Source organism: Ptychodera flava, chromosome 4 (assembly GCF_041260155.1).
Source record: "Ptychodera flava strain L36383 chromosome 4, AS_Pfla_20210202, whole genome shotgun sequence".
Taxonomy (NCBI): Eukaryota; Metazoa; Hemichordata; class Enteropneusta; family Ptychoderidae; genus Ptychodera; species Ptychodera flava.
In genome coordinates, this window is record NC_091931.1 from 5,953,425 (window position 1) to 5,971,947 (window position 18,523).

At 37.4% G+C, this 18,523-nt stretch overlaps 2 protein-coding genes across 2 annotated transcripts in view; both read left to right on the forward strand.

Moving 5' to 3' along the window:
- The window catches only part of LOC139130772 (syntaxin-binding protein 4-like), a 96,303-nt gene extending 92,831 nt beyond the window's left edge, over positions 1-3,472 (forward strand). Inside the window, 3 exon segments of the mRNA XM_070696567.1 lie at positions 299-453; positions 1,129-1,186; positions 2,631-3,472. Of these exon segments, the coding sequence (XP_070552668.1) occupies positions 299-453; positions 1,129-1,186; positions 2,631-2,775 (358 nt within the window). The 3' untranslated portion in view covers positions 2,776-3,472.
- A 9,404-nt stretch (positions 3,473-12,876) lies between these two features.
- Positions 12,877-16,976, forward strand: LOC139130773 (thyrotroph embryonic factor-like). Its single transcript, XM_070696568.1, has 3 exons — positions 12,877-13,110; positions 15,151-15,477; positions 15,760-16,976. The coding sequence occupies exons 1-3, from the start codon at positions 13,014-13,016 to the stop codon at positions 16,227-16,229; spliced, it is 894 nt and encodes a 297-aa protein (XP_070552669.1). The 5' UTR covers positions 12,877-13,013; the 3' UTR covers positions 16,230-16,976.
- The last annotated feature ends 1,547 nt before the right edge of the window (positions 16,977-18,523 follow it).

Below are 18,523 nucleotides of genomic sequence, written 5' to 3' on the forward strand. Positions count from 1 at the left end.
ATGAATGTATACATTGCAATTGCAGACACCATCATTACATCTCCTCTGCCAATATTCCAGAAGTGCACACTGCATAGGAAAAACCTACTATTTCACATCTTCTTCATCACTACTCAAATTTGTAGGGTGATCATGTAGTTTTCCAGAACAAATATTAACAACCATCTTTGATCTTTCCTTTGCCTGCCTTTTCGATTTGGGACTGTACAATGAATCTGATCCATTGATGTAGATGGAACGGAAACACAGAAACCAATTGTTATAGAAGTTTTAATGTTCCCTTTCTGATTTTAACCAGGGTGAGGCATCGTGAAGGTGGTAGACGAAATGAAATGGGCAGTGGTTCTCGGCCACCAGGTTACTTATCCAAGCACGGCAGACGAGGTACAGTAGAGCTTGCACAAGAAGCAAGAGAGACAGTCAAAGCAGTCAAGCAACTCATTGAAGTAGAACGTAAGTGCTTTCTTAATGCAAACACTTAACAGTGAAGCTTTGAGATGATTTCTTTACTGTAGATTAATTTCTTGATATCATGTTTGTATTTGCAATATTAATTTGTTTTCAAATCCTCAACTTCTGACTTCCTTTAAAAGTTGTCAGAGATCACTAGTATTGTTGTATGCCCCTGGTGAATCTAGACCCAGGTCTGCGATTTAATCTTGAATCATATGTTTCCTGCAAGTTTTTGTCATGTGATCTGTTAATGGCCATGCCCAGTTTCACACTAGCTTCACAAGCCATCGTCAACTGTTTACCCACAAGCTTGATCTAATGAAGGTCAGCTTCCATTTGTAATCATACTCAGCCCCCCCCCCACCCCCACCCCCCCCCAAAAAAAAAAAAAACTGTGAGAGTCAGTTTCAACAGGTTACTGAATTATTCACCAATAAAATACAAGTCGTTGTCAAAAAGATATGAAATCTGTTATTTGTGATGCCTTATCCTGTAGGATCATACTTGTTGTAGAATTTAATAGCAAATCAGGTACATGGTACCTGCATTGGTCATGTTAAAATCAAGATAACATTTCTTGTACCTGTAATGTCAAGAAATTGCCATAAATTATAGTTTACATTGTGGCTTGCAATATCAAGCATTTAATCCATGTTTATTTGTATATTTCTAAAGCATTGCCATATGGCTGGGAAGAAGCCTACACAGCAGATGGAATGAGATATTATATTAAGTAAGTGACTTTACTGATACTTCAGTGTCCATGAAGTCAATTGTGGTGTGTCAGTGATGGTTCAAGTGAAATGGCAAAGGCCACATGTCAACAAATCCTTGATACAAAATCTATTAACACTATGAGTAGAGGAAGTGAAAGGATGTTAAAGGTGATAGATTTCAGTGGCAGCCTGTCTTTTGTAACAGCTGACAAATGAAAAACGGTAGAGTTTAGACTTTTTGATGCCAGGGTAACATTGGTGGTCAGTCCTCAAAAGGTATAGTAAAGTTGCTATCAAGATTGTGCAACTTGTCATTGAAAATTTGACACCCTCTATTTTCTGATATTTTACAACTCAGAGCTTCCTTAAAGAGTGATCAAGCTTTTCATATCTAGTTTCTGTGATAGTATAGTTGCCTTGAAAAATGAGCTGTGAATGTAAATTATTCCATCGATGACGATTGGCTGTTTACGTCCAGTGGTATAACAGGAGAGTTGTCATTATTTTAAATATGTCATAAAACCTTTGCCTATCTCTGCTTTCTCACAGCGGCCTTCTAAAGATTCCATGATAAGGAGAAACTTTGAATTTGTATAAGAGAGATACCTAGTAACCTCTTCGTATTGGCCTTACATTTTGTTCATTCATTTAATATTGCAGCAACTTTACTGACATAGTGCTCAGCAGTGTTACATGTAAGATTTACGTGGGTGAGCAACTTAGGCTTTTGTGTCTGAAGGAGACGGCAGCTGTCTAAGCGCTGTGGCAACCATTTTGTGTCTTCTCTATATATGCTGATTCATCGTAAATCCGGTCACATTGTCACAACATACCCTGAACTAGTATACACACTGTGTGCTTGTAGCAACTGCGCCACCGACTAGCGCTAAAACTCAAAATGTGGATTTGAAGTAAAATGGACTGTGAGATCACACCTTTCACCCTGAGTTTTGATGTTTATCGTTACCAAAACTAATACCGATCGAAATGACTGAAACTAAAGTTGAGCAAAATATGAAATTCCACTGGGAGCATAGGTGGAGATATTGCTCAACTAGCGTGCAATTAAGCCTTAGCGGGAACACTGGTGCTCAGATGTTTCTCAAGGCATTCATTTCAATATGTGATTGTTGCACGTGTTCAACCTTTCACCACCATGGTTTGGCCCAAAACCCATTGTTTTCAATGGATAGAGTGGACCTTTGCACTAGGAAATGGGATGGAAAAGTTCAAAGAAAATGGTGGTTCAACGTGCAGACTAATATATTTGGAAGAAACCCAGTATTCAGGTCAAAACTTTACAAAAATGCACATTTTATAATTTCCTCTGGAAATTCATGGTGATATTCTGCTAGGCTGATTAGAAAATAATAGTGAAATTTTAGAAGTGTGCTTTTATTTGTTGGAATACTAATTTGTTCACACCATCATTAGTAATAATTGTTTCATATTGACTTTCAGTCATGTGACTCAGTGTACCATGTGGAATCACCCAGTAACAAACGTGCAACAGTCCTCATCACCACGGCAACAGTCTTCACCAGCTCATCGGGGTGTCAACTACAACTCGCATCACTTTGACAACCTACCGGAATCCAAAGCCTAGGAGACGCAAGGGTCAGCTAGGTGTCTGTCTAATGATCAGTGGGTTGTGTACATGACTGAGCAATCAGACAATGATAACGGTAGCATTGCCTATGTCAGGGATGACAAGTAAAAAAGTGCCTGTCTCAAAACAAACTTACTGAAAACATCAATTGGTAATGTAAACATGACAGGGAAATTACTGCTTTGACTGCTTTTTTTTGCCATAATGTGTAACATTTTCACTTTGCTCTGTTTCTAAACATTGAATTAACATTAATTCATGTCACTGTTAAGTAATGCTTCTTGATTTCTTGAAACTCTGACTAACCACTAATTGCAGAACACCTCGCAAATCAACTGTTGCCTGTCAGTGTAACAATGTCTGTTAATTTCTGCAAATTAAGAGTTAAGCTGCAGTGTAATCAGTTGCTTAATTAAGGTTTTGTTACTTTGCAGTGCTGATCATGCAAGACATAACAACTGAACATGATAGCTTGAATCATTTTATATGTGAGCTGATTGTCAGGTCTATGGCAGATTTTTGAGAAGGCATTTTTTAAAAAGGGGGGGGGACTATGTTAGCAATTGATCCCTAGCTATTTTTTGCAACATTTAAAAGAAGATATGCTATTTGAGCATTCCTACATAATTTTTGGCAATATGAAAAGGCCTTTCTGGCGGGACGATTCAATAAATATTTGACTTTTTGTAAGACAGCAACTTGTTTATTACAGTGTCACGTTTTGATGGGTTTCAGATTGTGACTCGTGGCTGTGTGTGAGAGGAACATACTTTGACACTATCTGCCTTGATACTGCCGCCAAACTCAGTCATTTCGTTGCACAGATCAAACGCTTTACAACATCACAGAGATAGCAAGATTGACTCCAAATTCACTGTTACAAATCAAAAAAAGTAACGTTGAGTTGAAATTTATTTTGAGTTTTGCAATCAAAAGAAACGGCTGGTCAAGAAAGAGTATTAAAAATGATAGGTAGGTTCATATGAAATGTCAATAGGTAAACATAGAATGCTGAATGATATTGTATTTACAAGTATAAAGATAACTCTTCTGCCATGCCATTTATAAAATCAAATAGACCATTTAAATTGTAACATACTTTTGTTAAAAATATTTGATATTGATTATAAGTCTTCTCTGTTGCATTATTGCATTTTAATGATGTATATTCTAATCAATAGTCTACTGTTAATTATCATGATAATATTTGAAGAATTTTTCAGTTGCTAGTAAGGTTTATGATTGCCTACAGTAATTTGCTGATGCAGTTACCTGTCAAAACTTGTATTTTTCCACAAGTTGTCTAATTCTGTTTAGATTGCAGTCACATGGCTGTTATCGTGTTCAATTGTTCAGGCTGTACAATAGATATGATTTCTTACAACTGACCAAGATCTTATAAAGTGCTTCTGATCTGGTAAAATCATTGTCGTCTGAATGAGAGTCATTACGTATTGTCAAATGAAAACTGCTAACTGTTTGTGATTCTCTCCAGAAATTGAAAGATATAAAATGGAAATTTCAGAGCAAAATGATCTCATTAGTTCTATAGTTGTCAAATTCTGTGTACCAGGTAATTTCTGATTGACAGATTTCACTTCCATCCTGATAAAGTGGTTGTATTCAAACCAGTCAATGGTCAGTTTGCAGTCTTGTAAATTATATTTCTACAAAGTACTTTTCTGTCACCATATTTTCAAGTGACAATTTTTTTTTCATTTTAGAATTTGCAGGCAGTAGTGTCTGAATAAGTCAAACCACCAGTAGAATTTTCAACACTATAAAATTTTGACACACGTCTTAGTTGTAACCTCAAACAGTTGTCTATGAGATGATGGTGCTAAAATTTGTAATTCTGTCATATTTGGTGGCTTTCTATCATGAACAATGTTAGGCCTTTCTCTTGATATTTTGTAGACTCCATATTCCTATCAGCAACCTGGGTGTATATCAGCTATGGTCACCATTTTTTTTTAAATTAATGTATCACTGATGTCACTTTGACATTGATGAAGTAGTACTTTTCTACGTCAGTTGGCAAGACTTGGCCGGATATTAGGGATCAGCGCTGTACATTGACGTCATTTGTCACATTGATGACAGATTTTGAAGGTTTCAAAGAGACAGTCTTTATGCAAAGGACAAGGTGTGATTTCTTAACAAAGAAAATGATTGTAAACTTGTATAACTTTCTAACAAAATTTATAAAGAAGTTGATTTATTTATATGTTATCCATTGGATGCTATTTTTGTTATACAGTTGTGAAGTTTCCACCACCATCTGTTTGAAAATTGTCATTCTTGTGTCACGTGTGGAGAAAATCGTTCCTAATTGCTCTATTTTAGATTCAATTAGTCAAGATAAGATGTATTGTATGATATAAATTGTGTGTAGGCGTTCCTGCCGTAGTGTCAGACTAGAGAGAAATTGCATTATACAAATTTAAATCAAAGCTATGCAGCTCAGATCTCTGATTGCATAAATCCCGTACTGTTATTTTTTGAAGTTGTCCATTTTGCAGACATGATTTAAATTCCAGTTTCAAAAAGTCTCTCTTGCCTGATTAGCAATATGAAAAAATATCTGTAGACTGTACTTTATATTTTGATATAGACCAAAGTAAAGGTATATATAGTGACAGTTAGATATACATGTCACATAACGAGTTTGTAAGGAATGATGTTGAATGCCATATAACAGTCTGGTATGATAGATGTTACAGCTTTTCAAATCAATATTTTCAAACACGACAGTCAGCCTGTTCCTTTCCTAATACTCTCATATTTGCATGTATATAAAATAAAACCTTATTTATTTATTTGTATAGCATTCTGTTTCACGTTGTGAATTTCTCTTGCATGTCAAACCAAAAGAAATCCACATCAAATGCATTGACTAACCTCTGCATGCACAATGTATGGTGTAGCGTTGACCACTGTGTGTTAACCTTTGACCTCTAAGGTGATGGCTATTTGGTGACCATAGTTAGTATGTCTTTGGTTCATAAGGTTGCACTGTATCTTGGCTATTGCCTGAGACAGCCCCTTTTTCAACCCATCCAATAGACCATGTCTACCCATCACATACCCAGTGTTACCCCCTAGTTTGAACCCTTGTAGATGTCACCTTAGCTATTGTTTCCCTGGGTGCATGTCATACAGATACAGATCTACTGGTAAAGAAACTGACATACTCAGCTGTGTTCACAGAATGTGGAGGTGGGAAAAAGACCCTTGTCACTGTGTGACACAGTGCATCCAAAGCAAGATAAAGAACACCATTTTACAATTCAGCATGAAGTAATTGCTATTTGCTCCAGCTAGCTTTGTCACAACACATTACTTACAGACACATGTACAATGAACTTCAAATATATTCCCTTTCACATATGTTATACTTTGTGCTGTCCTACCCTGGGTGCATACAATGTTATGTGATGTGCGACCCACTACCAAATATTAGCGACATTTTTACTGACAGTGGATTCTGCTGGCAATTTCACAGGGAAAATAAACTGGGCTTTGACTTATGTGCATAGAATTTAGTAGTGTAATGCTACACAGATGAACCCATAAGGTGAGCCTTACAAAAGGCTTGTATCTTGCATTGCATACCAGTGCTTGTATAAAGACACATTTTATCCATTATAGGATCTTACATGGTCACCAAGTGAAATGTGAAATACAACTACTTGCTCTAAGGTAGTTGAGAAACTGATGACATGGAAAGTCCAACATTGGTTTAAAATTATTTCACTCTCACGGTTTGGCCCAAATCCATGTTTATCAATGGTAATTTTGGACCTGTTTGAAGGGACTTTGAATGACCAGGTTAAATTTGCTCCAATACAGCAAATTAAACAACTGGCTGTGTCATTGAAATCCTCTAATAACTAAAAATAACTAAAAACTCAAACTGCCTAAAATGTACATTTTATTTATATATACATTAGGTAGAGAAGTAATGATAAAATTTGACAAAATAAACTGAGATTGCCAGAAAACTGCATTTTGATCTCTTGACCTCCATGATGTTTATTGCATACAATTTTGCTGTTCAAGCAGTGCACAAGGATCTACAGAAGTTCAATGAATGGTTGTAGCATACCATCTCAAAACTTATTTATCTGTGATGAATATCCCGCGGTTAAATGTTGTCTGCTCTAGATGATGAACATCCTGTGGTTAAATCCCATCTGTTCTAGACTGTTTCATTCTCTGTGTAATATTCACATCAGATGATTGAAAAATGCATCACTCATTACTTCCTTGTTTTATGAAAGTCTGAAGAAAACCATTCACGATTGAAACAGACTGTACAAATTATCTGTTTTTCCTAATGTGTACATAAACCATGGCATCAAAACCCCATGTGGATAAAAAATACTGCAAGCTTTTACATGTAGAAGTCATTTTAAAATTCAAGTATACTCTAATCCGGGAGGATGTAATCCCCATGTGAAATTCTTCTAACATATCCACCCACGGAGTAGACACATCTGCAGCCCACTTCACAGCTACAATGCAGAAATTCTAATCAGATTTTGGCTACAGTCGCCATCAAGTCTTGTACAGTTGGGAGATTATCAGAAAAAAGGTCAAAAAAATGAAGGATTCCGTCTTATTTTTTTTTACCAACCATTGGACTCGCCATGCGATCACTTTCTCAACCACCAAAACATTCATCATAAATGAGTTTTTGTCTGGATGTTGTGTTATTGCAGGAACAGAACAGTGGTATTTACATCAAGATAAATTGTAAACCGGCCTATACATCCATTAACCAGTTGCCAATAGAGCAATCTTTTGTTTCCTCAAAATGTCAACAGCTCTTTATAGAATAACTGTACAGCACTATTGTAAGAGATATAGCCTTACAATGTTTGCAATGTCAAAAAGATCGGTGAGACACTGCAATTGTATTACCCATCATAAACCAAAATATTTGTTTTATCCAGTAACATGAGTGCACACCGAAACTTGTGTTGCTGCCTTGATGTTTTTGATCAAAGCAGTCACAAATAGCTGACCAATAACTGTTTAAAGAAAACACTATATTCCAAGATCAGTTGTTTTCAGTCATAATGTGACATCCCTGTATTTTTTCAAGAAATTTGGAATATGAGGAAATGGTCTATGATCATTTGTGTTGTTTAATTTTCTCATGATAGCGCCATAGGGAACAAGGTGAATTGATTGAGGAATCCTGGGTACTGTCTCTGACTTGTCACATCTTCAAGTAAGAGAGAGACAGGCTTTTACTGTGGCAATGGTTCTACCATAGAATCCAAAGAACGCGCAGTGTTGTACAGACTTGGTACACCCATAGATCATGTGATGGTGATACTAACAAACACACATCTACTACAAATACATAATGAAATGCACATATTTCTATTTTCATTTGTGCAGATATGTTTATACCATGGTCCATTTGAATTTCTAGTGTAACTCATTGGTATACAATGTAACAAACACTTTACAAAAATTGACAAAGCTGTATAATATTTATAAACCCTTTCAATAATTTTGATGTAGGAATAGCTGACACTAAATTCTGTCTTTTAACATTCCAAGGTAATATAAAATCAAGATAACTGTATTATTTATTATAAAGGAGTTTCTTTCTCAGTATGAAAATCCACAAATGCCATGAAGGTCGATGACACGTTTGAGGAGTTCACAGATTTAAAATGACCTACCAAGAATATGAAAATAATATTGCAATTATGGTTTGCTATCAGGTAATGCTGTATAAGAGGCTTTGATGGACATTACAATAATGATTTTAATGATACTCTATGATGTTTTTCTGATTTTCAATGTTGAATCTCAGCAGCTGCAGATTGAAATTCTTACTCTGTCCAATTTTTCACTGAAGCAATGATTTTATTGGTAGACTTAAATACCAAATGACATATTCTTGAATAATTGCTATGTTAGATGTCATCGGTCAAACAGTGTCACTCCCGTCAAAATTTGTTGAGTTTCCCAAGTGTTGTATGCAAAATGTAAAGTGTATTTATTTGTTTCTATAATGAATTTTTACGAGATTTATATTCCTATATTTTGTAAATTTGAGCAATGATATCAAAATGCTAGACTGTGTGCTTGAATTGTACAAACACCAGAATGTTGGAGTCCATGTTGATCAATGGATACAGTATCAAGCTGTAACCATAGACACTCATATTTTCAAGGATGTTCATTGCTGCAACATTTAGCTATCATTTTGCTACAGTCGTTTCTTTTGAACTTGAACCAACTCTGTGCATTTCTGAAATTTCCACAGACCCGTACAAAATTACTGACAATTGGCAAAACAACCTACAGCGGTGTGCACTGAAATGTAGAATTAGCTGAGTCATGGTGATTGTATCAAAGTTGGAGTCACATCGACAGCACAGTGTCAGTGAAGTTGGTGGCCTTGAATTCATATACACCAAGCTCATTATTTACATGGTAATAATCAAGGAAAAGAATTATTTCATCAGAATAATTGTTGAATCAACCAATGAATAGATGATTTGAATAAACTTAGCAGAAAGGTAGCATTTGTTAATATGATACCAAAATATGATGGTTGGTACTTCATTAAGCAATGGGGTCAAAGGTCAGCCAATGTTAACAAAATACAATAGCAGTGGACTATCTCTTACTTCGTCAAAACCAGTACTGATTGATATGCACCGACTTGCTGGACCACAAACACCGCAAATTGTAAATGAAATTGTCTGAGATAGAGAAAGTTGATTTTACCATTCTCAAATGTTCAAACACAGCTGTCAAAAGTAAAACCTAGCACCAGAAAAAAACAGAACTCATCAAAATTGCGGAAGATGATCATATGCGTCCTGTGTGAAAGTACATGCCCCTGCAAAGCAATGATCAGATGAAATCTTTGAAAGTTGTACCTACTGAAAGCAAAGAAAGGTTATTTGTTTGGAAAGTAAGAGTACCAGACTTACATTTGTAATAATGGGAATTCTCATGAAGCTGAATCATGGATCATGTTTGGTTGAATTCTCCTCCCTCTGAACACTGTACAAACCCTTCATCTCATTTGAATCAATTTTGTTGTAATGTACGTGATAATTTATCCACTAATTCAACAAAGTCTACAGCATCTCACAGTCAGTTTTGTACCGTCAACAATGCATGTCTCAATGATTTGTAGAAAATAAGCCCACTTGTGCAAACATGATTCGTCTCAATATAGGTAGTATTGAATACTGTGATTTCCTAGTCCTCAAGTTCAGCATTGTGTAGTTTGGTTTGGTTTGTTTTTTGTTCTGTTTTTTTCTCCCATTCGCTGTATTTCATATCTGTAAATATAATTACGTTTATTGACAGATTTTGAATTGATGTTGAATGTATAGTGTGTTTAAGAAATGTTTTGATGTGGTTCATAATATAGGGTTATTCACAAAATACGACCCTGTATGGACGAGGGCTCAGTGAGTGACGAAGGCGAGTCCAATACGTCACTCACTGAGCCCGAGTCCATACAGGGCCGTATTTTGTGTATAACCCTATTATTATACACCTCCCTCCATTAATCGTCCGCATACACTAATTCTATGGTACATTTTGAGGGATGCGGCACACGGGATATGAGTGGAACGCGCGCGATTGTTGAAATAAAATTGCTACAAACCCCTGAAAGCGCGTCGCGCGTCTCCCGTATTCGGGACTCCGCTTACTGAACAAAATACGGAAAGTTATTGGACGGTCAAACTCCCATAGGTTACGGCAGTAGGTGTATAATAATATTGTGAACTCAAAAAGGACTGTACTCAGTGTCAAGTGCTAACTCTGCCACTGTAAAATTGTCGTTTCAAGCCAGTATTTCAGGTGGTTTGGCTGAACCATCAGGAAGAAGCAAGAAGGGTTTTGGCAACACACTCTTTATCAATATCTGTGACTATATATGTATATTTATATTTCTGGCCTGAATTTTAGCATTAATTGGCAGAGTTTTAATTTATAAGCAACATTAATTGGCTTGAATGATTCTCTACATCTATGTATTGTTTTAGTTTTATTATAATTGTGCTGATAATTCTGACTTGTCTTCAGCTGATACCATTTTGTCTTTCAATATTTTACAGTTCTATTCTTTGTTATGCTGATCTGTTGTAAATCAAATGTATTTCAAAGATGACAAGAAAATTTAATAAATTTATAATTTTGCCATGTACATAGCAATGACGTGTGTTTTCCCTCATTGAATGTTACAACTAGCAAATGATCAACTTGGAGGCTTCTTGTAAAAACACAAACACAAGGATATATATTAAGAATAATATGTATTCTTGATGTTTGGTACGATTTTGATGATCATAGTGAACAGGAATGCATTTCTCAATGTTTTGCAGCAATGAATTAAACCAATATCTGGGAAATGCCGGGTACACCTAATGACAAATGTGACCGTCTGTGACCTAAATTATCATAGAAAATAGAGATACAAAACACAGGACATATCTTGGCAAGAAAGGACACATTTGACACATTCGCTTTTTGAACTCCCAAACCATTTGTCATTCTGTTAAATAATTGTATATTTGCTATTTTTCGTGTCACTGGTAGAATAATATATTATCTTGTTGCGTTTTCAAAGAAGGGTAGCTTGCCCGTCTTCTATTTGACTCCTAGACCAAGCTCCACGATCTACAACTGAGCTCTGGCTGTGTAATATTTCTGACGCCCTCTATGGTCGGTCTCTCACGGTCAATAGTCTCAACTTGCGAAGCGCCGGTGTCGTGATGTCGGTATTATTGCATATTTCAGCTTTATATTGTGAAAAATGCAAATCAATGATACTTCTCCAATAGAAAACGGTGAAATGAGTAAAGCAGTAATGATGGACTACATTACCGAAGCTTCTCGGATCGTGCCTACTCTGATCCGGCGAAAAATTTTAACTATTCTCACTGCGACAACTGAGTCAGTGTGTACATGGAGGTAGGAAGAGATCTCTTCCTACCTCCATGGTGTGTGTAAGATGGATGAAATGTAAAATATTGCATTCACAAACAGAAAATTGGTATCTGCACAATCCACTCTCTATTTAGCAAAAGACACCGTTAAAAAGGAGTTTGGCAAGGTTTACCTATCACCGCCTCAGCTATAGCCGCGGCTGCCTCCTAAAAGCCACACAACATCCACCGTAGGCCCTGCAGAAAAACTGGCATACGGCCATATACAGGCTCGGTTCCTTACGCTTTCATAGTGATCAAGAAAGAAATTATAATGCAGTAAATCATTAAATATAAATACTATAAGTAAAACCGCATATTCTCAGAATCGAGTTGCATTTTATCTACTATGGTGAGAAGCTTGGATGGTTAGAAGTGAAATACGGCGGCATCAACATTGACACGGGCGTCCCGTAGTATAGAACTTGGTCAGCTATGTCAAATCTGTCGCTTACAAACTGGTCGATGGGTTGCTAACCCTCGTGACAAAAACATGTGATTTTTTTATATGTAAGGGTATATATCTTTCATAAACATCAATCTGTATCATTCTTGATATGTCATGTCTTGTGTATTAAGTGAACGAGTTTAGGCCTATCATGTTTCATCATGGACCACATTCCATGTTCCTTTTTAGCTCGTTGTATGCTTGTAAAGCGTCGATTGTGGTAAATTTTGCTCTTTCGTGATTTTAGTGGGAAAAAATAAAATACGCACCGTCTATTGTCGCGCTGAAAACTCAAATAATACTTTTTCTGGTGAATTTGACTTGAGATTAGAATTAGAAATTTTAAGGAAAACATTGTGCAATTGGAAATTTTCCCGTTTTTAAAAATTATTGGGCGATACCATTTTCTCCTTCCACGGAGGCCTTTCTACCTCCTACTGTCGACCGACACTTTCCTTATCTAGCCTTCATCATGGCGTTTACGGTCCTGCTGCCTTCATGGCTGAGCTGCGAGACAATCGAACTTCAAGTTGGCCGAAGAAAGATTTACATACCGAGTAGTGACGTCATTATTTCTGCCGACAACACGCTCTTACTGATTGGCTACCTAACATGTCAATCAATGCAAAATTTGCGTATTACGTCGCTGGTTTGTACATATCACAACCCGTGCATGTGCTGGAAAACGTGACTTCGCTGAGGCAAACGGAGGCCGCCGTACCGCTGTTGGCAGAAGCTCGATCAATATAACACATCTTGCCTAAAAACATCTGTGCATATCATCTGTTGGCACAAAGGTACCCGACATGGCAACATCACCTGCGAACAAGTACGGCGTTACTTTGAAGTCACTGTTAGAAAACCCAAACCTTTTACAGCCACCACGAAGCTTATCAAGTTCAAGTAAGTTTCTGTCGTGCTATTTTTTCTCCTCGACGGTGAGGCGTTACTGTCAACGTACAATTCTATCAACCGTTGTCACTGAGGCCTGAGGTACGACATCGTTAATCGATCATCAGGTATCCCGCTGGTCTACCGAAACTATCTTTTTTATTGCATTGCCAAGCTGGGTTGTTTTACAGAAAATGCTGTAATTGAATGCAATCGCCCGTAAATAAATAACCGTACCTGGAAAAAAGAGAAGGACGTATTAGTCGTTAGCTGTGATCGTTATCAGTTTAACAATGGCCTGTCGATGTCATCTATAGCTATATTTATTTTATTTCCATGGTCATATGATATTTATTGTAGTGCCACTTCCAAATACGTTGCTGCGCAGTCTGCTGAAACATCGAAATGGTTGATCGATGAAATTGACGAATTTCCCAGCCTGACAATATATAATATTGCATTGCTACCGTGTCTTGCTGTACGCGTCGTCAAGGAAATAACGTGATTTTATGCGGAGAGGAAAGACGTATTTCACACTCATCCGGCTACATGTAAATTAGCAAGCGAGATCACATTGATCTCGGCGCGTTAACGACCATACGTTGAAAAACAACTCGATTACGTAACAACTGTGCCCTAGACTGCCACAAATCGCGCACTGCCAAGCTTTGAGTAGTAGTTTGACAGGTCTGAGTCGCCAAAACTTACTTTTTAGAGATATTTCTTGGCATTCAGCCGTGATTTGTGGACAGAGGTGATCAAACTTCGTCGAAATGTCCACCCGCTGCGTAAAGTACTAAAGTAACAAACAAGTCACACCCTCCAACATGCAGGAACTATACTGGTTTGTCAAAACATGGAGGTACCACTAGTGCCAGTACTCTGTATCACGAAGGTACTACGAAAGGTACATCCATGCTTGTACCTGTATGGTCAAAATGTCACGGATACCTAGTACCAAAAGAGCACTCGATCATGTTACTGTTGACAAGTTTTGGTTTTTTTTCGGCAAGATTTTGTGTCACATTGAGACCGTAAATGTGTTTCAACTGGTAGCTTTTACCGTAGGGTAAAAAAGATCTTCCCAAGGAAGTTTTGGGTCGCCCTTGCTCTGTCTGAAAAAATATAAATTTGTAATGATTCAACAAGTTGGCTTTGACGAGGTTCTCCGGGGGTTCTCCAAAGTACTAAAAAGGGGTGGGGGGGGGGGGGGAATGGACCAGGACATGCCATCACACAAGCAATATCCAGAAAGTTTTTAATTTTCCCATAGTCATGTGATTTGATCTATCGTTGACTGGTTCTGTGATATGTTGACATTTTCGACTTCAAAGAGGAACTATCACATGGTGTCCGTTATTTGTCATTTCTTGGTACTGAATTTGACAAATGTATTTTCGTATTGGAATTTATGATAAATAGTTTCATATTTCATGAACTTCAATGCCACTGTTGATTATTAAGAATTTTGAAGTTGTAAAATCCTCTGTATGTTTTGAACATCAAAGAATTGTTGACAATATGCACAGATCACTTTCTAACGTTTACCTCCAACACCATATTGTGATACTGGTAAATGAGATCGTACAGATAATATAAATGTAACAATCAATAAATTTGAAATTATGCAAATTATAAGCAAGACTCATCAATATCTATTCTAGGCAATCTTTAACAACTACTTTACCATGACAATACTGCATGCCCTACACGCACTGTTGTGAGGGATATGTTAATTTTGTTTACAGCTCTCCAGCTGTCTTGCCAAGGTCAAAGTGCATATTAACTGCTTAGGGTCAAAGCACGGGCAGACATTGCCATTGATCCGCTAACAGTCAAGGTTATACACATCTATAAACATGATGCAGCACTCCTTTTACAATCACAAAAATTTATAACAGCAAAATTATCAATAGGAATTTATTTTGAAGAAAATTTAGAAAATTTTACACTTAGTTTGAAAAAGCAAAAGAGAACTGAATAAACTCAATTTACAGTGGGAATGTGGGAAACAAATTGGACTGACTGTACTTTTAATTTACTTTTTTTCAGACAAGTTCAGTGATAAGCAGAAGGAGTTGGAAGAATGGAACAACAAGACTCAAATGTCAGCAGACATGTCTGCAGCCTTCCTTGGTCCAACACTCTGGGACAAGACACTGACATACGACGGAAACGATTTCAAACTGGAGTATATGGATCTGGATGAGTTTCTCTCAGAAAATGGTATTCCGCTGTCGGGAGAGGATCTTCCGGCATCGGAGAGAAATCTCCCTCCGAAGGATGCTGCCCCAGTGGAACCAACTCTGATGCAACATAGAAATGCCGTCAGATCTCAAGAAGAAAGTAATAATAGCACGGATCAACAGAAACCAAATGGTAAGTCTGTTTCCAGGCAGAGGAAAATATCAGTGTACACACTCAATGCTTACACATTCTTTCAGCCACACATATTTCCAAGATATTTCCTTGCTGTAGAGACAAAGAATTTCTACACTATGGCAGTCTGGTGAAGCAATTAATGCATCAACAACTGATAAGTTACTTTGTAATAAAGTGTTGAACAATTTACATGTAATAGGAGTTTTTTTGGTGAAGCTGAAGCTGTGAATTTTTCACAGATATTTAATAAATTGATCATTTTTGTATTTCTTTATGCAGAGACAGTACAACTATCACCATCAGCAAGTCCAATCAGAGAGCCTAGTCCTGTCAATGTCGCTGTCGACTTTGACCTTTCACCTACTGATGTTGCCTTGGCAACAGTACCTGGTCAAGATTCCTTTGATCCTCGTAGGCATAGCTTCTCAGAAGATGATTTAAAGCCACAACCCATGATAAAAAAATCTAGAAAAGTTTTTATCCCCGAGGAATTAAAGGATGATAAATACTGGGAGCGACGGAAGAAGAACAACATCGCAGCCAAGAGATCGCGGGATGCGAGGCGTGTCAAAGAAAATCAAATTGCCATCAAGGCTTCATTTCTGTCCAAGGAGAATGTTGCTTTGAAATCAGAAGTGACTGGCTTAAAGAAAGAAGTCATCAGTCTGAAGAAGGTCATTGCAAACTATGAGAAAAAACTACAAATGTTGAATGAAAAACTCGGAGAGCAAACAACAATCAGTAGTTAAAACTGTAAAATTGGGAAAAAAAGTGCAACATTATGGCCAATTATGTTCAATTGCTGTCATACCTGGAATAATAGCATTTACCTTTGTTTGTTTGTTTGTTTATTTGTTTTTGTGTCAGTTTCACCATTTGAAAATGCCTTGTTTGTGTTGTATTTTGTTTAATTGTCAGGGTGATCTTGCTGATTTTTCTCAGGAGCATTTCACTCCATGTATTCTCTCCACATAATTCTCTTACAATTCAGTGGATTGGAAAGAATGGCATTTCCATGACAACCAATTTCTGTGTATCAAGCAATCAGTATTATTCTGTACTGAAATAGACAAATGAAATCAACACTGCCGGACTGCATCATAGTTTCATATTGTTGCCGAGCTATCTCTTTTGAGTCAGACCTGGATCACCAGATCATTCTGTGAACATAATGTAATCAGACTTGATGCATTATGATAATACTTTCACAAAACCCAAGTAACTCGGATACCTTGTTGTACTCATATTTACCAAACATCAGTTTTCAATCATGAACATTAATACTGACAAGAAATTGACAAAATAAACATAAACGTCATATACATTAAACAGTAATGGAAAAGCTGTCATTGCTATATTTTTCTCGATAAATTTATGTTCTTCAATTTGAAAAAAATTGTGTCTCTAATAAGATATTGTAAAGGCTTTATAGATAAGATGAGATTTGTATAGGGCTACTGTCAACGAGAAGTTTTATTAAATGATCTCACCCGTGATTTCTGCATTGTATTATGGCTGTCATTTTTATGTAAAATCAGAAAAAAATGCAACTTTGATATTGTATAAATTAGAGCACACACAGTAACATGTTATTTACACCCTCACACCCCCTCCCCCTCTACTCCTTACCAATAGCAACAATAGCAGTTTCCTCATGATCAATATTTTGTTAACCAACCTACCCTATATAAAACTTCAACTAAAAACTTTTTTCTTTTCAAATTTGCAAAAACAAGGATTAATTTTGCAAATTTGACTGTTTTTTGATGGGTCACACTCAGGCTGAAATGAAAATAAAAAAATAAAAAAAAGTTCCTAACCAACCTACCCTATCCGTAGGTCTTGTAAGCAGAAACAAAATATCTTTTCTTACATTTAATCCTGATCCCTGGCTTTCCTAGTGTGCAGACCCACCATTTGGTTTATACACGGTAGGTACTACATCTGATACAGAATGTGTGTTAGCAAAGTTAATGCAGTCATATTGACAAGTTGGGACAGGAAATAGTATTAAGCCATGGCTAATGAACAGGTAAAAGCGTTGCCCATCGGACAAAACATTGATGTACAAAAAATAGATTTTTTTGTACTTTTGTACATCCATGGTCAAAGTCTCATGACAGTATGTGTGTTTTCATCACTTTGTTTGTGTGAAAGATTTAGATGAACCTGAACTTCGCTACTGTATTGTCCCAAGTTGCGCACAGTCAGTTTCATATACATAGTACTTGTGTTTCACATGTCTGGATACAAAACCAGCTAAAGTTTATTCACATTAAGCATGCCTGGCTCTCTTCTATCATAAAGTTGTGAACTTCAACGGTTAGCACTAAAAAGACTGTGTAAGTCTACTGTCTAGAGCCCCCAGTGCTAGAACCCATCCGCACTTTTGTAGAGACACCATCACCAGTGGATGCAGTGCGTATCTGCTGGTGTCCTCCATGACTAGCCCTGCGTACGATGCTGTGTGTTCCGCTACAGCTAATAGCCCGCTCACCATAGCCCTACGAGTATGGCGAGAGTGTCCGGCTTTGGCTACGCCGCCTCCCACCTACGCCGCGTCGCCAAAGCCGGACACTCTCGCCATACTCGTAGGGCTAGGCGGCGTAGCCAAAGCCGGACACTCTCGCCATACTCGTAGGGCTACGCTCACCACAACCCTGCAAAGACCCGTACGTAGAGTTGGTGACTTCAAATCCATTTTTGACTTGACGTAAAAAGCCAAATTACTGCCGAAATTCAGCGTTCTTGGGCCCAAGTCGTATCCCTGCCTACCTCAGCTACTCGATCGCTTCCAAAAATGCCAGTCTTTTATTCTTTTTTCGTAAATAACCGTCGATGTCGGCAACTCTCTCGCTAGCCCTGCGTACGTACGCAGTGTACGCTGTGCATTCCCTGTGTGCGTTCCTAAGGGACTGGACATAAATTACAGGGGGTGGGCCGGTGTTTTTTGGGGGTGGGTCGCCATTTTTCGCGCAAGCATTTTTGAAGGGTCATAAAATTTTGTGCAAGCCTATGGGGAGGGTCACCTTTTTTCATGCAT

Bases quoted from the DNA above. Each gene is read 5' to 3' on its own strand.
- LOC139130773 (XM_070696568.1), top strand. From the start codon at position 13,014: ATGGCAACATCACCTGCGAACAAGTACGGCGTTACTTTGAAGTCACTG. The intron at 13,111-15,150 runs GTAAGTTTCTGT...ACTTTTTTTCAG, and splicing joins ACGAAGCTTATCAAGTTCAA to ACAAGTTCAGTGATAAGCAG. The intron at 15,478-15,759 runs GTAAGTCTGTTT...TTCTTTATGCAG, and splicing joins GGATCAACAGAAACCAAATG to AGACAGTACAACTATCACCA.